This window comes from Manacus candei, unplaced genomic scaffold (assembly GCF_025592945.1).
Source record: "Manacus candei isolate 608988 ecotype Guabito, Panama unplaced genomic scaffold, ASM2559294v1 h1tg000077l, whole genome shotgun sequence".
Lineage (NCBI taxonomy): Eukaryota > Metazoa > Chordata > Aves > Passeriformes > Pipridae > Manacus > Manacus candei.
In genome coordinates this window covers 2,548,031-2,567,726 of record NW_026138125.1, presented here as the reverse complement: position 1 = coordinate 2,567,726, position 19,696 = coordinate 2,548,031, and the positions used below count along the sequence as shown (strand labels likewise).

Sequence of the window (19,696 nt, the reverse complement as noted above, 5' to 3'; positions counted from 1 at the left end):
GGCTTATTAATCGCCATTAGCTAAAAAAAATGAGATTACTGGTTGGAAAATACTTGGGGTGTTTTTTGACTTTGGCAAACTCTTGCAAATTATTAGCAATATCCACAGTGAGTTTACATGACTGTAATTTCTCCAACTGATTGCAGATGACCAAAGCCACCGAGAAACCATAACAAAAATGTGCTGTACCCATGTTAAACTGAGGGGTCAATCCATCCAGACACTCCATCCCCAGAGGGTGAGGATTATGGTAACTCAGGAATTAGGAGGAACATAACACACTGCAGCCAAAGCTGGTCAGCTCCAGTCTGCTCTTGTGATCTTTACTCCAAAACCTGTCACTGACAACAATTTCAGATGTCAATAGATTTAACATCTCATTTTAACTCCTACCAATGTCTCATGAGACTGATGCAAACTATAGTTGCAGTCCTAGCTGTGACCCATTTATCAACAGACCTCTCACTATAGCTAAAATAACTCAGCCCTTCCCTTTGGCTTCCCAATAGGCTTGTTCCAGTTTTTGACAATACTGAGGTACAGGAAGTCCAGCTACTTCAAAGACAGACCCCACTGATGATGGTTAGATCAAGGTAACATCCCAAATGGGGAACTCCAGAATCCCCAGACAGCTGTATCACGCTGCTTAAGAAAACTGGCAAACAAAAAATGCTGGTTTAGGAACAATGAAGTTTGTCCTTGAGGTATCCAGGAGGGAACTTGGCCAGTAAAGTTGAATGGCTTTCACATCATAAGCAGTGCTCAGAATTTCCCTGCTAAAGAGTTAGCAGAAGAAGCAGAAGAGCAGGTCCTGCAGGTTTCTGTTCCAATCATGGCAAAAGTCTGCTCTTGTGCTGTGACACCCACCTGCAACTGCAGGACAAATCATCCAGCATGGAGATGGATAACCAAAGCTTCACCAGGGATCATTCCTGATCCAATGGGAGGTAACAAAGCTGGAGGTCACTGCTGCCTGCCCAAGACCAGTGATGGTCAAAGGGGTGAAGAGTAGAGTTGCTACCACTCCTGCAGTGTAGCTCCAGAGCCTAGCAGCACTATTCACTGCATTGCCACTCCACTCTTTCCTACTTCACACTAATGTCTTGTCTTTAATTTGGGCATAATGAGCCTCATTTACAAAGTGACACTATCACACCTGTATCTCAGCAATAACCTCAAGTCTTTTTTTAAAAATCAGGTCTTAAAACTTTCCCATTTTCCATCATTTAACTTTTGAAAAGCTTTGAATTTCCAACAAAGCGAAGAGAGTTTTTTCTCTAAATCCCTGTCTTGTAACATGGCAACCACAAGCAAAATGAACGACATAAAGACATAATCGTAATTCTGGAAAATCTATCTATTCTCAGCAAACACAAAAGCTACACATCCAGGATAAGAAAGATATAAAACATTGTTCTAAAACCCATGACTCAGTGACAGTTATGCAACAAACAAGTGCTCAATATCTTTCCGATTTATAGTAACCTCCTGGTGTCTTTAGTCTACGGGACTTACGCTCTTAGTGTTTACACAAGTTTTATACCTGTATAAACCCATTCACTTTAATTGAAGTATCCCAAATTTATACCACAATAAAAGAAAACAGAATCACCTCCTATGTGTTTAAGCTTTTTAAGCACTTAATCCTTTCAGAGCAAATAACCAAAAGTAAAACAAAGCACAAAGCTCTGGAGTCTTACATGCAGTTAACGTGTTTTATTTTCTTGCATTTAAACTATTGATTACAATAGCCTTTGTAAACTTCAGTCATAAAATTAAAAGCCCTTCCCATCTAACAGCAAATTTACAGCTTTGCCACCTACCTGTGACGGGATGTTTAACTTGAAGCCTTGCCATGGACATAGAGATAATATTTAACAGAATAGTTCTGAGCCTTAAGGTATTTTTTTTCCTCTCTGGATCCTTTTAGGAGCTGGGATATCATTTCACCCATCTCTCTCTGTTGAGTACAACTCTGCAAGTGTTACCTCTTTATCTGTTGCTTTTCCATGTAAGAGGATGTAGCCCACATGTCCCTTCATTCACCCATGGGGTGCTCTCTGCCCCTGCATTAAAGAACAGCCTCTAGAGAACCGTGGGATCATCCAGTGAGTTGGGTTGGAAGGGATCATATGGATTACCCAGTTCCAACCCCTCTGCCATGGCAGGGACACCTTCCACTACACCAGGCTGCTAAAAGCCCCATCCAACCTGGACTTCGACACTTCCAGGGATGGGGCAACCACAGCTTCTCTAAGCAACCTGTGCCAGGGCCTCAGCACTCTCACAGTGAAGAATTTCTTCCTAATATTCTCCCTAATATAATAAGAATTTGTCTGTAGTCCCCTTCCTTCTCAGGGGGGGAGGCTTGTTCTGCTTCTGGTCTGTGTCATTACCCATTTTCTTTGCTGTGCCTGCAGCACGCATTTGAAAATTCTTACCCAAAGAATAAAGCTAAAGGAAAGGCTGCTTGTCTCAAAATAAACCAGAAATTAGCCTAGAGTGTATTTCCATGAACTGGAAAAGTAAATACAAGTCTCACCTTAAGAAATTTTAAGACTAATCTGATTAGTCAAACACAAGAAAGAAAAAAGGAATGGCTTGTGTTGAGACCAGACAAATGAAGGAAAGAGCCTTTTATTTCTGCTATAGAATCTCCTTAAATTCATCATCTTCTCGTAAGAGGAAGAAAGAAAAGATAACTGTTTGGTAAGCCCCAGCAAAGCCACAAATGAAATGTCATATATTTAAGGGGGAAAAAAGCATAATCTTTCTAGGTATTACACTGCAAAGAGAATATGGTGAAATAAGGAGAATAGGAGCATCAAAGGCTTCTTATATTATTTCACAGGGATTAACACTCCATCCCTCTAGGGCTGAAAGCCACTGCTTTCCAATCTGAGCTACTGCCAGTAGCTTTGTCACCAGTTCCCAAAGAGCAACACCAAATCACCAGGCTGTAAACTGTATTATGGACCAATAGTATACTTTACCAGCTGCTGACACCTAAATAACATCTAAATTTTGAGTTTCTGTTCACTCACACAAAATTCTGGTCCACACAGCCTTATGTCTGGTAAACCCCCAGCACATACTGCAGTATTACAGATTTTCATCCTTGCTTGTTTCTGTATGTACTGAATGGAAAAATCAGTCTACTAACCAGGCACTACTGCAAAATTCTCCTCAACACTGCACAGTATGAGAAGGTCATAGCCTACCACCTGCATTTTGAGATATTACATCCCTAGAAATATCAATTAACTAAATACCAGAGTTGTGTTTTTTAATATTTTTAGCTAAGTGGCTCTATTAACCTGCAAGTTTAATGTTATTTTTCTGAGCTGGCACATTAGGCAGTTTATTCCTGCTCTTGCAGATACTGCCCTGGAGGTGTTGCCTCAAGGTATGGAGGCATGGAAAGATGGGGAAGGTTTTAGAGTTCACAGAGTCACGAAAACCTGGGCACAGCAGCAATACACTGACAGAACAACAGGTTTCCTTCTACAGAAAGAGTGGCACCTCCAAAAATTTATCAGTGTTAACGCAGATTCTCACCTTTTGGGTTCTCCTGTCTCTACACAGCCGTTTGCCCTTCAGTAAAGTGCAATGTCAAAAAGCAGAGGTGAGAAAGTGGGCACAGCCCCACGGCTGTTCGCTCCCTGATTAAGTATGGCAAATGCAGCAAACACTTCTGGGAGAAGACAACCCAGCCAGTCTCCCCCAATCAGGTGTCACTGCACCCACCCTCCTGCACAAAATCAGCAAGACAATGTGCTAATCTATTGTCTTTGAAATCATGTGCGCTGGGGCAGGAGCAAAAATCACTCTCTAAGAGCCTTTTTCGGAGGATGTAATCAAGCAACAGAATATTTTTTTTTTCATACTTCCTCTCTTCTGCTGGCAGGGTGCATAAAAATGATCAGCATTTGATTTTGAATGAGCACAATGATACAGAGACACTTTTACAGGTGATGCCTTCCTAAGAAATATATCTTGCAAAGGCTTTATCGAAGGTTTTGGCAGTGTCTGGCAAAGCCCCAGAAACTCATGACTTGAGCACTGAACAGATCTCCTATTAAACACATTCATGCACAGACAGGGAGATTTGTCTGAATGTATATAAAATTTTATCAATCCCAAAGCTTTTTACAATCAATCTGAAAACATGTCACACAAAAAATCAAGCAATATTTTATTTGCTTTGCAAATCACACTATCAACCTCCCATACCAGCCTGGCCAAGAACAATGGCATGAGTTTGCAGACCAGAAAGGGGAGATCCTCTCCTTCTGCCAGAACAAAGATTGCCACAAACCAAACAAGCTCTCAGGGATTGCAAAGTTTCCCATTTCAAGAAGTACCCAGAGAGAAGTTGAGTAAAGTCCAGGCTATTACCTCTGATCAGTTCCCATTTTCCTCAAGCAGGACTGGGATTTTTTTAAGGAGAGATGAAGAGGAATCATTAAATCTTATGTAAAAATTACAATTTCAAAGCCATTAAAAGCACAGTCATAGAGACCTGCCCAGTCTCTGTGCAGCTGAGGAAATTCTCTGAAACAGCAATCAGTACCAAAGCTCCTTCAGACAACGAGAGTCTCTGCTCCCAGTTTTTAAAATATGAAAATATAAACTGTAGTGGATGTAATTTAAATTAATTTTCCATATGTAACTGTAATTATTGTAATAGCAATAACAACAATAGAAACAATTACAAGAACATTACTAACAATAAATAACACCACTAATCATAGTTAACAATGATCAAATCAATGATGTCTTAGACACAGAAAGCACAACACACAACCCTCTCCGTGCACAAACCAAGCAATGAGGATCTGCTTTGCACGAGGCAAGTCAGCAAACAGGGGCTTCTTTACTTCCAAAAACTGGGCTAAAAGCTCTCACCATACCTGGGGCAGGGCTGCAGCAGCTCCTTCCCTCCCACGCTGCAGGCTTCCCTCTCTTCCAGCTCCGGGCACGGCTTCCCAGTGCCCACGGCCACGCTCCGCACGCTGCGGCGCCGGCTCCGGAATCCTGGCGTGGGATCTCCCCAGCTGCAGGTCCGTGAGCAGGAGCTCCACGGGGACCACTGGGATGTTTCACAGTCTTTAGGGATGACACAGGACTTGGCGGTCACAGGGACGGGATCCTGCAGGCAGAGGCTGCGACAAGAACACAGTACAACAGCTGAGAAGGTCTTGCTTAAAAAATTCCTTTCTTCTTTTTCAAGCCAAACCCCCAAAGAAGAAATCTATGGCCATTTTGGGCAAATCAGAAGATCTGCATCAACAGGAATACAATGAAAGTCAGAGGAGCTCCAATGCAGTGCACATAACACATTTCCAGCAAGCTCTGGGTGCAGTGTTTCAGAACGAGTAGTTTGTAAATAATATATCTCATTTATTTTGGGTTAAACAGATGAGAAAGGCATTATATTTGCTCCTCTGTAGTTAGAATTTCACAGTTTATCCAGAATGGACAACAAAATGCAAGCTCAAGAAAAACAATGCCACTGGTAACCATTCCCACATCCCATACACAGGATGAGATATCCTCTATCCATCCGTCCAACCAGGAGTCAGCACGTCCTGCTGAGAAACTCTGCTCTTTTAAAAAACAGTTAGTCCCACACTAATAAGAACAGTGTCAGTTCTGTGAGGCTCTTATCAAACACATGCTGTCAAACAAGGTTAGAGAGTTTTCAAACCTGACAAACCACCAGAGACCCAGGAATGCTGCAACTGGGACTATATTTTGGGACTCAGTTACTCCTGATGACATCAGGACACGATCCCATTCACTCTGCAGCACGTCGAGACACCACACAAGGCCCAGTATAGTAGGAAACCAAATTCTAAGAACTGCCAACTCTTGAGATTTGGTATCGAGATACAAAGTCCCAGAATAACATTTTTAAGAGTTCCAAGGTTACAATAAACTTTCACAATATAGAAAGTATGGCAAATGAAGCAAATACTTTTGGGAGAAGACAACCCTGCAGACTAAGGACACCATCCTTCCTTGCTCCTCCATTTGTCTCAGCCAGCTGATGGCTCTCATGCCCAGAGGGTGCTGGGGGAGACCCCAGAGAGCACAGCTGTGGCTCCTCCACCTCACCCTGGCCAGAGACCAACTAAAGGGGTTGGCCCATCCCTGGAAGTGTTCAAGGCCAGATTGGATGGGGCCTTGAGCAACCTGGTCTAGTGGAAGATGTCCCTGCCCATGGCAGGGGAGTTGGAACTAGATGATCTTTAAGATCCCATCCAACCCAAACAATTCTGTGACTCTAGAAGGTAACCTCTCCTCCCCCAAAATGGGAAAAAAGCCTTTCTTGTCTCAAAAACCTTGGATAGCTGAGGTAGCAGAGGACAAAAGGATATACCAAAGGAGGACTGAGGGATGTATGAGCAGAGATACCACTGAAGCATCATGGAGGGCAGGATGGGGCAGACAGAGATGAAACCCAGAAAAAAGAAATCACCAGGAAAAAAGAAAACAAGATTTTCTGACTTCTGCATAGTGTTATACAGATCATGCAAACTGGCCTCTGAAATTAAGACCACACATGATGAAGTCAGTGTGAACTCTAAATTTGTCTTCTCCGGTCTCCAGTTACTTGTGGTCAAGCTTTTGCCAACTGTAAGGAGCAAATACAGGTACACTTAAAAGGTGTGAAATCCAGAGCTGCTGCCAGGAAACCAGCCATTACCTCCCTTGTTACTACTTACAGCACAGTTTGACCAACCTAACTCCTTCCAAAGAAAATAGACTGGAGCAATCATTTCAGGATTGCCAGGTAGCCTCACAGGCAGGAGCAGAGAAGATAAAGGACATTCACTCGCTTCTCCAGCCTACAAATTGGTCCCCTTTTCACAAAGGTCAATAGGAATATTCCCACTGATACACATCAAGTTTGACTAGAACCTCAACCACCTGCAAAATACAGCATTTAGTGGTTTATATTTGTACTCCAATGTAAAAAAAGAAAAAAGCATAACAACTTTTGGTCTTAATGTCTTCACCCAGAATAAAACTCATTCATCTCACAGGTGCTATGAGCATGAATTTACTGAGGTTTATTTAAACAACTTCATAAAGTACAAACAGCCTGTGATGTTCATAGACCCCTCAAAATAAAAATATTCTTGCTTACAATTTAAAAACATGTCTCATTCCCCTGTTACAAGTCAAATGCAACTGATTGCAAAGCTGTCTCTGGAACAAAACATCAGCTCTGTGGAACCAAGGACTGAAAAGTACTAATCATTATACATGTACTTACTAACCAAGGGATTTTGAGTCTTTTTTTTGGAACATTAGGTTAGGTGCAGTCACACGAATGGTCACCTTATTTCCTTTTCAATATTTTTTTAACAGATGTGCCACTAGTGCCACGAACACTAACAAGAAAGAATAATTCCTGATTTTGAGTAGATCAAACAGTAGCACAGACAAAATACTGCCCTAACCAATGGTACCAGAAAACTCAAGTTTATCTAAGAACATAGCACAGAGGGTAACTGATCTCACATTTTAAAGTGTGATCAAAACTCCCCATTCAGATACCAGTGTGAAAACCCAAATCCATTTTTGGGGTTGCACCACTGCAAAAGAGATTTAAGTCTTGCTTGATCTTTACTGAAGCACTGAACAAAATGAAGCCTTTAAAAATCTGGTTTGGGGTCTTCTTTGAAATGTACATTGCTAGTCCCAATTCTTAGCCAGACAATATCTCTCCTAATGGATTCAAACCTGCGCTGACCCTCCGGCTGCAAAAGCCACCCCTGCAGAGAAATCATCCCTGCACTGGCAAAAGCCTTTGCCAAGGGCTGAATAGCTGTTTCTGTCCCTGAAAATCTCTCCACTGCTCCTGCTACAAAATAAGAGGGTAACTTTGTTGACCTCCAGGTGAATAAGACAGGGAGCTGGCAATTTCCATCCTGCTCAAGTAGGCTTTTGAGGGAGAATTACAAGCAACTGCCTAACAGAAAGAAAATTAATTAACTTGTACCTACTCATTCAGAGCGTCCAAGTCAAATTAATTGTGACACCAAGCAACACAAAGACAAATGTAAAAACACTCTTTTGCATGAAATTCAGACACAGCCTTTCATGTCGCAGATGTATTTAGGACGATCTAATACAGATAAAGCCCAGACATGTGAGACACTCGCTGATCTGAGGCTGCAAACGAGACACGTATTTGTGCTGCTGTGGCTGTATCCAAACCAGCAGGGAGAGGAAGGAGGTCCTGGGGGCAGGAGGTACTACAAGAGCCCTGTTTTCGAACTAATTTTCCATGTATTAATGTCTCAGGTTAGATCTTCTACTTGGGAGTCGATCTGGGAACTGTGACACAATAGAGTACTTACACTACTGATGCTTTTTTCTGTGTTATGCACTTGGATTGACACTGTAGCACTACAGGAATTGTATCCCTGTGTCGCGGTGCCTGCGGTGCAGGATGGATCCATTAGTCAGCAGCAGCACGGAGCCTCAAGTGGCAGAGTGCCCTCTTAGCCTCTTGTGTATTGAAGGGGAATAAACCACTTATTAAAAAACCACAAAACACTCGACCAAGGGAAACCTGCTCATGCCTCTTTTACACTTGCACAGTCCTGGAGCTACACACAGAAGAGCAGAGAGGGGGAGGGAAAGCAGCTCCAGGTACCAACCACTCTGGCTGTGCAGCTCCACATCCCTCCAGGCTGTTCCCATGGAGCAGCTCTGCTCGTTTCCTCCATCTCCAGTCACACACACCCAGGAGACACAGTAATTGTGCAGCCCCAAGCTGAACCACACCATCTTTCTGCTCTGGACAAAAAGTAGTTCACCAAAAAATAGCACATTTCCCAGCAGCTCAGTGCCTTTGTGCTACATGCCCTACAGTCACAGAGCCGTCACATCCACTGCAAGGAAATGAGTGGGAACATGTCTATCAGCTGGAAAAAGGAGAGAGACCATCCAGGAGCTGTGCATCACTAAATCAGGTTGGGCACAGCACAGAAATTACCCCTGGTTTCCTCTCCCAACCGTACCAATGCAATTCCTCACATTACAGGATGAGGCAGGTGGTTATTGTTAAACCTTTTACACTGAAAGGATTATCTCCAAAATAATTTGACACACTAAGAAGCTGTCACCATGGCCATGCTGCTGGTACAAAGGCAGCACCAGGAGGACAGGGTACCACTTCTGCAGCCAGGCTCTCTCCCAGCAGCTCAGGAAGGCTCCTGGGAAGTACCTTGCCTGACTGGGGAATGTGTGTTCAAACCCATGTGCTGCAGAGCAAGACAATCCTGGAGTGAGCTAAGCCACACTGATAACAACCCATTTTCATTTTTTCTCTTTTTTTATAATGGTCTCTATGCTGTAATCAAGGATCCAGCCCTGCGGGCTGCTGGACTACACACTACCTGCTCCTTGCACTTGGCTAATAATATTAAGGTCTCATAATGGACACAATCTTGCCATGTTTCTAACAGCATCAAATAACTTTTTTCCCTTAGAAATTGGCAATCAATGTTAGCAGGCATACTTTTGAGGATTCCTAACGTATTTTAGGGACCTCCAGAGCTGCCAGGGGTATTTTGGGGACTGGCAATATCATATACTCAATCTGTGCAGCAGAGGTTTCTTTGGCAGAAGAAACACCAGCCCCTTCTGCACCAGGGTGGTGATGATGGGGAATATTTGCCTGCCATACAACTGACCAAAGGGAAAGGGAGCTGGGGGTCCTATAATCCAAACAAACATCAGTAAAGATGTCTAAGATTTGGTGTCTCCAAAACCTAATGCACCAGATCCTCTGCTTTAATTAAAAAAAAATGCTGGCTTACATTTGCACTGCCCAGGCAGAGTCTCAAATCTTGGGGTTACAGAGGCAGCTGGATCCCATCACAGTTTGAGAACAGAGAAAAACACAGCCATTATTGGACACTATTTCAACAAGCACAGAATCAGAGAGTCATTAAGATTAGAAATGGCCTCTAAGATCATCAAGTCCAACCATTAACCCAACACTGCCAGGTCCAACACTAAACCATGTCCCCAAGTGCCACAACCACATGGGTTTTGAACAATCCCTTCCAGGGATGATGATTCAACCACTTCCCTGGGCATCCTATTACAATGCCTGACCACCAAAAAGTTACTTATGGAAACGAAAAAGCCATCACTGCTCCTTTGTTTCACATGCTTTCAGTGAAAGCAAAGGAAATGACAGACAAAACTTCTGAAAAGAACACTAGAAAATAAAATCTCCTTCCTCTCCAACAGCTCTGGGAATTGTTTTGAAGCCTGAGCACTGAGGCTTGATTCCTACATCTGCCAGGAGGAATGTGAACACAAAACTCCTCTCCCAGATCGGAATCATAACCATCAAATAGCGTATCACAGCACGGCATTTCCAGCTCTGGACTGCAGAATTTTGTATTCACCCAGAGAACAGAAGAATGTCAACACTGAAACTGCAAATATTTTTTTCCTAAAAATGTACATCAGCACGGTGGTTACGCACAATCCACTAGGAAATGGATAATGGAAATTTAAATTACAGAGGCAAACAAAAGAGTTGAATGCTGCTCCACCTCCACCTTGACAGATGGGTTGTCCCTTGACTGAGTTTGACCTGAATTTTCACTTACAAAGGCAAAGTAAACAGAAACCCAAATCCAACTCTATTATATCACTGTTGTTATCTCAAATGTAAAATGAAGAGTTTAAGAAATATGTACCTAAAAGACTCCTAATCCAAATAATAATAATAAAAAAACCCTAAAACTGTTTGATCCTGACTTTACCTTCTCAGTATGCTTAGTGAGCACACACATCAGGTTAGAAAATCAGGTTAAATTTATTTAGGACTTCAATGTCTAGCTATGGGTACTCATTTCACTAAACTGCAATTCAGTAGCTAACCTGAATAACCTTTTTTCTTTAAAAAAAAAAAAGAAACAAACTCAAGTGCCTTTGCCTCACTATTCAGTACATTTTTACAACTCTAACAAGACAGGAAACCAAAACCAGCAGAATTTCTGGCACATTCATTCCTTGCAACTTTTTCAGAGATTTTTTTTTTTTTTATTAATGCATGGAAGTGCTTATATTTGAATTTGTTACTGGATATGAGATTTAACACAAAATGGAAACATTTTTCTGAACTAAACCGAAATCTGAGTTTGATTGGAAATAGTATGAAAAAAAATTCCAGTTTTTAAAAAAAAAGTCTTTAAAAGCTTCGGATCAGATCCATCAAATCATCCTATTTTGATGTTATTCCTTTTATTTTCATGAATGTAAGGTTTCTACACCGAAACCATTTCTGAGCAGAAGTGAACCTCTCTCAAGGTCTGTTGATGTTCTGCTGTTCAACTGCTGTCACTTTGGGTGTTTTCAGAAAGGTCTGTCGCTCCCTTTCCTTCTTCTTTGCCCCTTTTCCTTCCATTCTGCCAAATGCAGAACCTCCAGACTGAAAAGATGTTTCATCAAAAGCATCCCCAGCTCTGTTTCCCTGACACAGAACATCCAATCTTCCACATGCTTGTGCTCCTCTCCAAGTAATTCCTATTTACAGTTTTTACATTTAAAATTGCTGGATTTTTGCTTGCACCTTTAAGGCTGGTACAGACACACAGGACCAATTATTTACATTTTAAAAAGAGTCTTCCTTATAATGCAAAGGATTGTTCATCTCCTTCTGAGGGTTCACTGTAAAACCAAAGGGTCCCTTTTGCAGGGTTACATGGCAAACTTAAACGTCAGGCAGGGGCTTGGAACGAGATGGGCTTTAAGGTCCCTTCCAACCCAACCCATTCTGTGACTCTATGACTTATAAGAAGTGAATGCATTCAATCTTTTAGCCTTTAAAAAACAGATTGCACCCAAGGCCACCAAAATCCAATTTTTGGCAAAAGACTGTTCTTTCCCGCCAAGGAGTGTACCCTGTATCCTCTCCCATCAGGGAGTGCAGCAGCTGCTGCTGCTCACTGGCCTCACCAGCTGCTCTACAGCCCTGAAATTAGACACCAGTAAATTAAACAACCTAGATAATAAACTGGGCATCTTTGCCACTGCATTATAAATCAGGAGGCAAGATGAGCATATGTTCCCTCTCCTTTCGAGGCCCTTGGCCAGCTGGGGGTGGTTTGCTGACCACTCCTGTTACCTGCCACTTTCCTGTGAGAATTGGGCAGTGGTGGAAGGCAGGCTGATGGCAGAGCCCTGGCAGACCAGCAGCTCAGAGCCCACTGTTAAAGAATGTCCTGGGATATCCCTGTCTCTTCCCTCAGTTTTCCAGACATTTAATTTACACTGGTACTTACTCGGCAGTGACGGTAGAAATGGGAAACCTCGGCCAGGAAAATGCAGAAGCACAAACAAGGCACTTCTCTCCCGTTTTACAGCAGACACTTGGCTTCCTGCCAGACCCCACTACAGGGTGATGCAAATGCATTTACTCTTCTTTATCAGTAGCCAAAATACCATCGCTGTCGTACAGCAACATCTGTAAGATCAGGCCTGTTCTTCAGAAGAATGGCAGCAAATACACTGCACAACAAAACCAGGAGAACACTACCAGGGGATGCTCAAAGGGAGTCACTGTCAAGGGTATTTGATGTCTGTGACACTCCAGCCCCGAGATTAAACACCAACCGGATTTTGGGCTGGATTTTTAGCTTTGGATTTTAGATCCAGAAAAAGAAAAGAAAAGTGTGTGACTAGCTGGACGTTGTAACATGACATGACCTTTCCTCCTCTACTCAATCAATGAGCTTTGCTCTTGTATTTGGAGTATAGAGTAAGGGATGGGTCAGGCTCAGCTCTGCAGTAAATCTGAGACACAAACTCAGCAGAAAAAGACTGCCAGGAGGTGGCTAATGGAGCTGTACACTCCCCAAAAGGGGGTTAAATCAGCAAAAAACTCAGAAAGGAGCAAGGAAAAAGACAGCTAGATCAGGGACAGAGTCACTAAAACCAAAGCTCCCAGCACCCTCTCCACTGTCATCCAGAAACTGAATGTATAACACAGCAGAGAAAACATTTATAGAAAGTTTCCATACCCATTCTTACAAATATAGCAGTGAGAGTGTGAAGGCAGAGCCAGTGAAATTTTAACAAAAGCAAGATTCCCTTCCCAGAGCCTCTGATAAGGAATGAGATACAAGAGGCAGAACAGCTAACAAGTGTTAGCAGACATAAACCTGCTGGTAGTCACACAGCAGCATAAATCACAAGTGACTCCATTAAAGTCAAGCAGCTACATGAGCATAAAATCTGTATATTTAGAATCAGCATATATTTAGAGAGGAGTAATAAAGTCAAGATGTTGGAAACTGCTGGAACAGTTCACAAAGCCTGATGTTTTCCAACTGACAAAAAAATAATCCTTCCCTGGCTACAAGTGTAACAAGAGCAGGTTAGAAAAGCGGCAGAATGTGTATTTTCACCTCAGTGTGTGTGCAAAACCACTGTGGACATTAACAGGGGTAGAGAATTGGACATAAAATCTCTGCCGTTTGAGTTTGTGCAAGTGCCAGGAGCTACGGATTGATTTCTGCAAAATTCAGGAGCAGGATTTTTCAAGAACTTCCAATATTCTTGAAAAACAGAACACAAGAAGATCTCCAGCAATTTTGACTTTCTCAGAAGTCAATCAATTTCTCAGTCATCTGTAGCTACTGGTGCCTGCCCCAATCCAACCTGGAGTCAAACGGCAGAGCCCAGATAGCTTAAAATCAAATGTGAGAAATACAGAGAATAAATCTTTCCATTACTTGTTGCATTTACTGTAACCTTCACATTTGAATTATAGCAAAGCAACCTACACAGACCAAGAGAAATCATTAGATAAAACATTAGGTAAGGACAGAAATCAACAACCTCTACCAAAGACAGTCATACCAGTCACCTATCCTGTATCAGCACCCACGAGTTACACCCAGACAGGAAAGCTCCTCAATAAGGACAACAATCACAGGTTTGCTCACTGATTACTTTCCAAAATATACCTTCTAGCAAATTTCCAAGACCAAACTTTTCGGACTTATTTTATGCAGTGCTGATTTGTAAGAATGAGGGAGTTTAAGTTGGTGCAATTTTAGCCTCTTCTGCCAAATATATGCAGTACATGACTGAGAATGAAACCTCCCTTTCCCACAGCCAGGGCCCAGCAACAGTACAAAGTGATATATAATTCCATTTCCTCAAAACAACAAAACAAAACAAAACAAAACAAAAAAACCACAGAAGAGAATTACTGAAAATATAAAATGAATTAAACAGTCACAAATTTTAGAAGAATGCAAAACCTTCAGCATATGCTAGAAGAGAATTATATAAAAAAGAGGTCCATAAAGAAAACACATAAAAATAGGTATTTAAAGCTCATTCTCTGTGGTGCTGCCAGGCCGAGCCAGCGCTCTGCCCTAAAAATCCTGTGGGGATGAACCAGAAGCCGAAGCCCCCTTACCTGAGCACTGCATGTTTTCCATCGCTCCTTACACACCTGACCTGCCTGGTTTGGTAGCCAATCTCCACCTCCCCGGCATGGTGGTGGCGTTTAGAGCCGTGAAGTCCAGGCGTGCTTCGCTCTCCAGAGTCCAAACCCAAATCCCGCATATTCCTCCCGGCCAGCTCGACGTCCTCAGGGTGGGGCAGCCGGCATTCGCCCCACGAGCCCACGCGGAGGCTGTAGGAGTGCTCCTCCTCCCCGAGGGCACAGCCGGGAGCTGCACAGGCTCTGGATTCCGTGAGGTTCAGGCACGGGGCACCCCCGTAGAGAGGGGGAGCGATGACGGCCCGCGTGCGGTGCTGCAAACTCCTGGCGCAGTCCGTGCCGCACTCAGACCAGCCGGAGAACTCGGACACGACGCAGTCTCGCGGGCAGGGCACCAGGCAGGCTTGCTCAGCCGGTGGCTGCGGTGTGAAATACTCACATATTTCGTTGGCAACCACGGTCCTGTTCAGTCTCTGGAGGCAGCGCACGCTCCGGCGCTGCAGCCCGTGCTGCGCGGTGACACAGGCCTCGGCTCCCACCTCAGCTCCGGCGGCGGAGACCAGCCCACACCTGTCCCATCCCGAAACCTCCCACTCGAACAGCTCCAGGTGCCAGTCGCAGACCTTAAAGCACCTCCTCTGGCTCTCGGGTTTGTGCTGCTGGTCGCAGTTGGCGTGGTACGTGGTCCAGCCCTCGGCGTGGGTGCACCAGACGGCCCGGCTCCGGAGGCCCCCCGAGCCGCAGTCACCTATGCATCGGCCCCAGTGACCTGCAAGAGAGGGGGTGTTGAGAAATGCCATGCAATGCTCCTCCCACGGATCTGTCCTGATGCCCAAGAGCAGATCAGAGAACCACAGAATCACAGAACGGTTTGGGTTGGAAGGGACCTTAAAGTTCATCCCATGACAAACCCCTGCCATGGGCAAGGACACCTTCCACTAGACCAGGCTTCTCAGAATCCCACCCGACCTGGCCTTCAATGCTTCCAAGGATGGGGCAGCCACAGCTTCTGTGGGCAACCAGTGCCTTGCCAACCTCACAGTGAAGAACTTCTTCCTAACGCCTCATCTAAATCTCTCCTCTTTTAGTTTAAAGCCATTCCCCCTTGTCCTATCACATGTAAAAAAATATAAACCGTATACAAAATATAAACCATACCCTGCTGTATATTAAAAAGTAAATAACTGTCAGCTGGTCACTAAAAATTGGTTAAATGCTTCCTAAAGGCTGCAAGACATTTCTCCTCTCAATGTACTCACATCACTAACCGCTTGGAGAAATTTAGGGTAAAAAGAAAAAGCCCCACAATTCTTCAAATTAAAGGCAAGCCAGGCACGTTTCTGTGGCAGTAAAATTCCTCCCAAAGCCTCAGGAAATATGACTACTTAATTTTACTTGTACAAATTAATATAAAAATTATCATAAAAGAACAATAATCTAATAGGAAAAGAAAGTCGAGCTAGATAAGAGGAAAACAGTCCTAATAGAGCAATTAGTTAATGGAATAAACTGCACTGGGAAGCAGCTGAATCATCATCTGAAGGGATAAAACGATGTGGTTAAATATGTAAAAATAAGAATATATTCCTGATAGGAGTTTGAAATGGAGGAAGTGACTTGGCATGGTACTGCAGGATGGGTCCCACAGGGTGCTGCTCCAAGAGCAGAGCCCGACGGCAGAAAAGGCACCTCACGTGCATGGACTTCCAATCACCCTCAAGGTACATTGAGCAAGTAATTTCCACTTGCAGTATGTGGCACTATAAGAGGTGGTTAAGCCAGTAATTCAGGAAGAGAAATTAAACCCAAATAAAACCCAGCAATGTAATTTTCACTTCTGGAGCACGTGAACATACATGTGTAATCATATGAATCTTACTTGAGGATTTGCAAGAGAACACAATCAGACAAGGCTAAATAGAAAGATTTGTCTATGAAAATATTATTCGATAAAAATCCAGCAAGTCAAAAAAATAATGAGGGCTATAAAGTGCAAAATTGCTGGCAAACTTGAAGAGCAAAGGTAGAGAAAAGCACTCAGGCCGAATCTTAACTATTAAAGGGATTTTGATGATCATCTCAAGGGGGTCTCATCTCATTCCTAAGTTTAAAAACTTTCCAATACCTCATAAAAGACCCATTTTGCTCAGTACAAACACTGCATACATAATCCTTGCTTGAAAATACACTGAAGCTTATCTTTTTTTATTTTTTCAAGGTAGAAAATGAACTTGCAACAAATGAGTCTATTTATATTAAGCAATGCTTCTCTGGTCAATTTTTTTTAAATTGATTTTAAAACTACCGGAATCAGTTACATGCTCACACTACAAAACCAAAGGCACATAAAACCCAAAAGCAGTCCCATAACAGCTGCAGTTATAATCCCAGGTATTTCATTCAGCCGATGGCGGTTTCATTGGCAATCCCGTTGTTCTTTCTCCATGAATAGAGGAGTTGATCCTCCAGAGCCAGGGGTTTGACATCGTGTAATGAAAAATGAAAATAAATAAATAAAAATGCCTGATCTCTTTTTCATCGGTAAGAAAGGAGGAAAAGCAAATAGGAACTGGATATAGCTGAGTTTCTCCTCCAACAGATCCTACGCTCTTGCCATGTCCCTCCTGCGGGAGCTCCTCCTGCCCCATCCTCTGGGCCAGGGTCGCAGCTCTGCCCTCAGACAGAGCTTCTGTTTTGGTGGACAGGTTGAGGCAAGAGAGGTTTGCAGATCCCTCAGGGTTTAGACAGATGCAGCTTTTGCTGAGTCCTTTCGGATACGTGAAAAAAATCTTTGTCCCTTTTATGCCTCCGTTTCACACCAAAAGCCATCAGCCCAAGGTAAGGACTCAGCTGTGACACATATCTTGAATGGGAAAAGGGAGCATCACACCCTAGTGTGCTCTACAAGCTGTCCTACACTAAGGATAGGCTTTCAACAGAATCTGATGTGCCTAAAAACTGAATATTAAAAAAAAAAATTAATCTTTAAATATGCTTTTGAAGTTCAGTTACAGGAAAAGGTCCATTGATGATTTAAACGTTCGTCCTTGATACCTCACCTTGATCTAACAGAATATTCTTATTCTAACGTCACCAAGATTCAAAACCAGACATCAGACTATATACAAACTGTCATCTCTTAAAAATAATAGTCAAAATTCAAACCTCAGGCAGTAGGTGGCTTTCTATTAGCAGAGAAAAGCAACTACCACAAAGATTAAGCATCGCAACCGAATTGTATCATGAGTTTATTTATTTCTCTGAGGCACTTCAGCAAAGGCAGTTTAGTTTTGGAGATGTGGAAATTTCAGTGCAGGAAAAGCATGGTTTTCACCAGTTTGTTTTTAAAGCAAAAATTCAAGAATATGTTGTTTCGCTTCAGAACAGTATTTTGCTCATCAATAGGACCTTGAAACACATTACGCCAATCAAGGATTTACTATCTATTTCTTAGGATAGAAAATTGTATTAAAAATAGCATTAAACCCCCAGATGGAGTAATACAAGGCAGCTGTAGCAGAGGACTGGCCAAATCTCACTCATCAAACCCATCACTGCTCTTTTCCTACTGCACAGAACGGGTCTCTTTGGTAGTTTTTATACATTTCTGGGTGCTGCTCATGAACTATGGAACAGCTGCAGATTTACCACCCCTCACATTAACAGGATAGAGAGACAAGCAGCAGAAGCCAGAAGCAAGAAGTGGCCATTATTTAATGTCAGATGTGAATTTAGAATGAAAAATTACCAAAAAAAAAAAAGTAAGCAAGGACTTGTAAGTAATTACACTGTCATTAGAAATATTAGAATTTGCAATTATTCTCTGGCAAACATGCTAAAAACAGAGCCTGCTCTTGGCATAGCAAAAAAAAAGAAGCATGAAAAATAAGGTTAAAAATCAGATGAAAAACCCATTACTATAGATTTTTTCACTTCCTGACGATCTCTTCAGGACGTGGCAGTAAACTTATCCACAATCTTTCACTGCTTAGTTAGATATCCTGTTTAGTAGTTAAATGAGGAGAAGGATGTAAATACTTCCTAGTCAATAGTCTGCTTTGTAATTAGAATTTAATTCTTTTTAGAAGGGTCATGTTAAATTTACGCTTTTTCCAAAATAAATCTGAGTCAATTAAAAGAAACATCTCAGCACAATGTGAATGATAATATTAACTACATTAAAAACCCACTGGAATTTAGGCATCAAAAGCCCGAACTTCAGAAACATGTTTTACAACTCCCCATCTCAAACGGGAGGCCACTGGTAATTTAAGCAGAAACTAAATAAAATGAAATAAATTTCACAGTGATCTGTCTGTAGAAAGTACAAAAAAAATGAAGATAAAGGATAGATCATCTGTCTCCTATCTTTTGTAACCTAATCAGATACTGGATGGGTGTTTGAACTCAGGACAAAGGACAAAACGTGTTTGAAGGCAGGACAAAGATGGGAGAAAGGGACTGTGGATATACACGGAAACAGGGAGATTGCAAGATGGATGTAAGAAAAATCTTCATCTCTGTGAGGATAACCCTGGGAAGAGGCTGCCCCAAGGGACAGCAGAATCTCATCAGTGGAGGTTTTCAAGGTCTGACTGAACAAAGCCTGGTGTGAATTTGATGCTGAGCCTGCTCTGTGCAGGAGGTTCAACCAGATGATCTCCCGTGGTTCTTTCCGACCGGAACTACTCTGTGAAGGAGCATCTAAATGAAAGCGAGGCCTTGTCCAACAGGATGCCAAAAAAAGCTTTTCCCTAATAAATACCACTGAGATCTGCAAAGTACCAAGGGACATGCAACAGCACAAATAAATCCATTAGTCAACCAAACCAAAGAGGAGTTCAACCAAATCTCCATTTCCAAAAATTAGAAGTCGAACAAAACTTGTTTGGCTTGCACAAAAATTGTAACAGACAGTGGGGTGTCTTTGTTTACAGAAAACTGAGAACAAAGACATCCTACTGTTTCTTGCAGAACATCTATAACACTACAAGTAAAGACATGAAAGGGATTAATAAATCAAGATAATCTATTAAAGAAAAACTACACATTGTTCTGTTTGCCATCCTTTATCAGCCAGAAGGAGTACTGTACTATCATCCCACACAGCTCCTCTAATCCCTTTCAAAACATGCAATAACACAGCAATTGTAGTTTATTTGATGCAGTGCACACTGATCTGCTTTTCCTGCCTGC

At 42.5% G+C, this 19,696-nt stretch overlaps 1 protein-coding gene across 5 annotated transcripts in view; it reads right to left on the bottom strand.

Annotated features, from left to right (window-relative positions):
• Nucleotides 1–19,696, bottom strand: part of THSD7B (thrombospondin type 1 domain containing 7B) — a 512,613-nt gene that overhangs the window by 194,066 nt on the left and 298,851 nt on the right. For all 5 annotated transcript variants that reach the window (XM_051810239.1, XM_051810241.1, XM_051810240.1 and 2 more), the window contains 2 exons: nucleotides 14,474–15,269; nucleotides 4,914–5,165 (listed from right to left, as the gene is read on the bottom strand). In XM_051810239.1, the coding sequence (XP_051666199.1) occupies nucleotides 4,914–5,165; nucleotides 14,474–15,269 (1,048 nt within the window). The remainder of the gene's footprint in view (nucleotides 1–4,913; nucleotides 5,166–14,473; nucleotides 15,270–19,696) is intronic.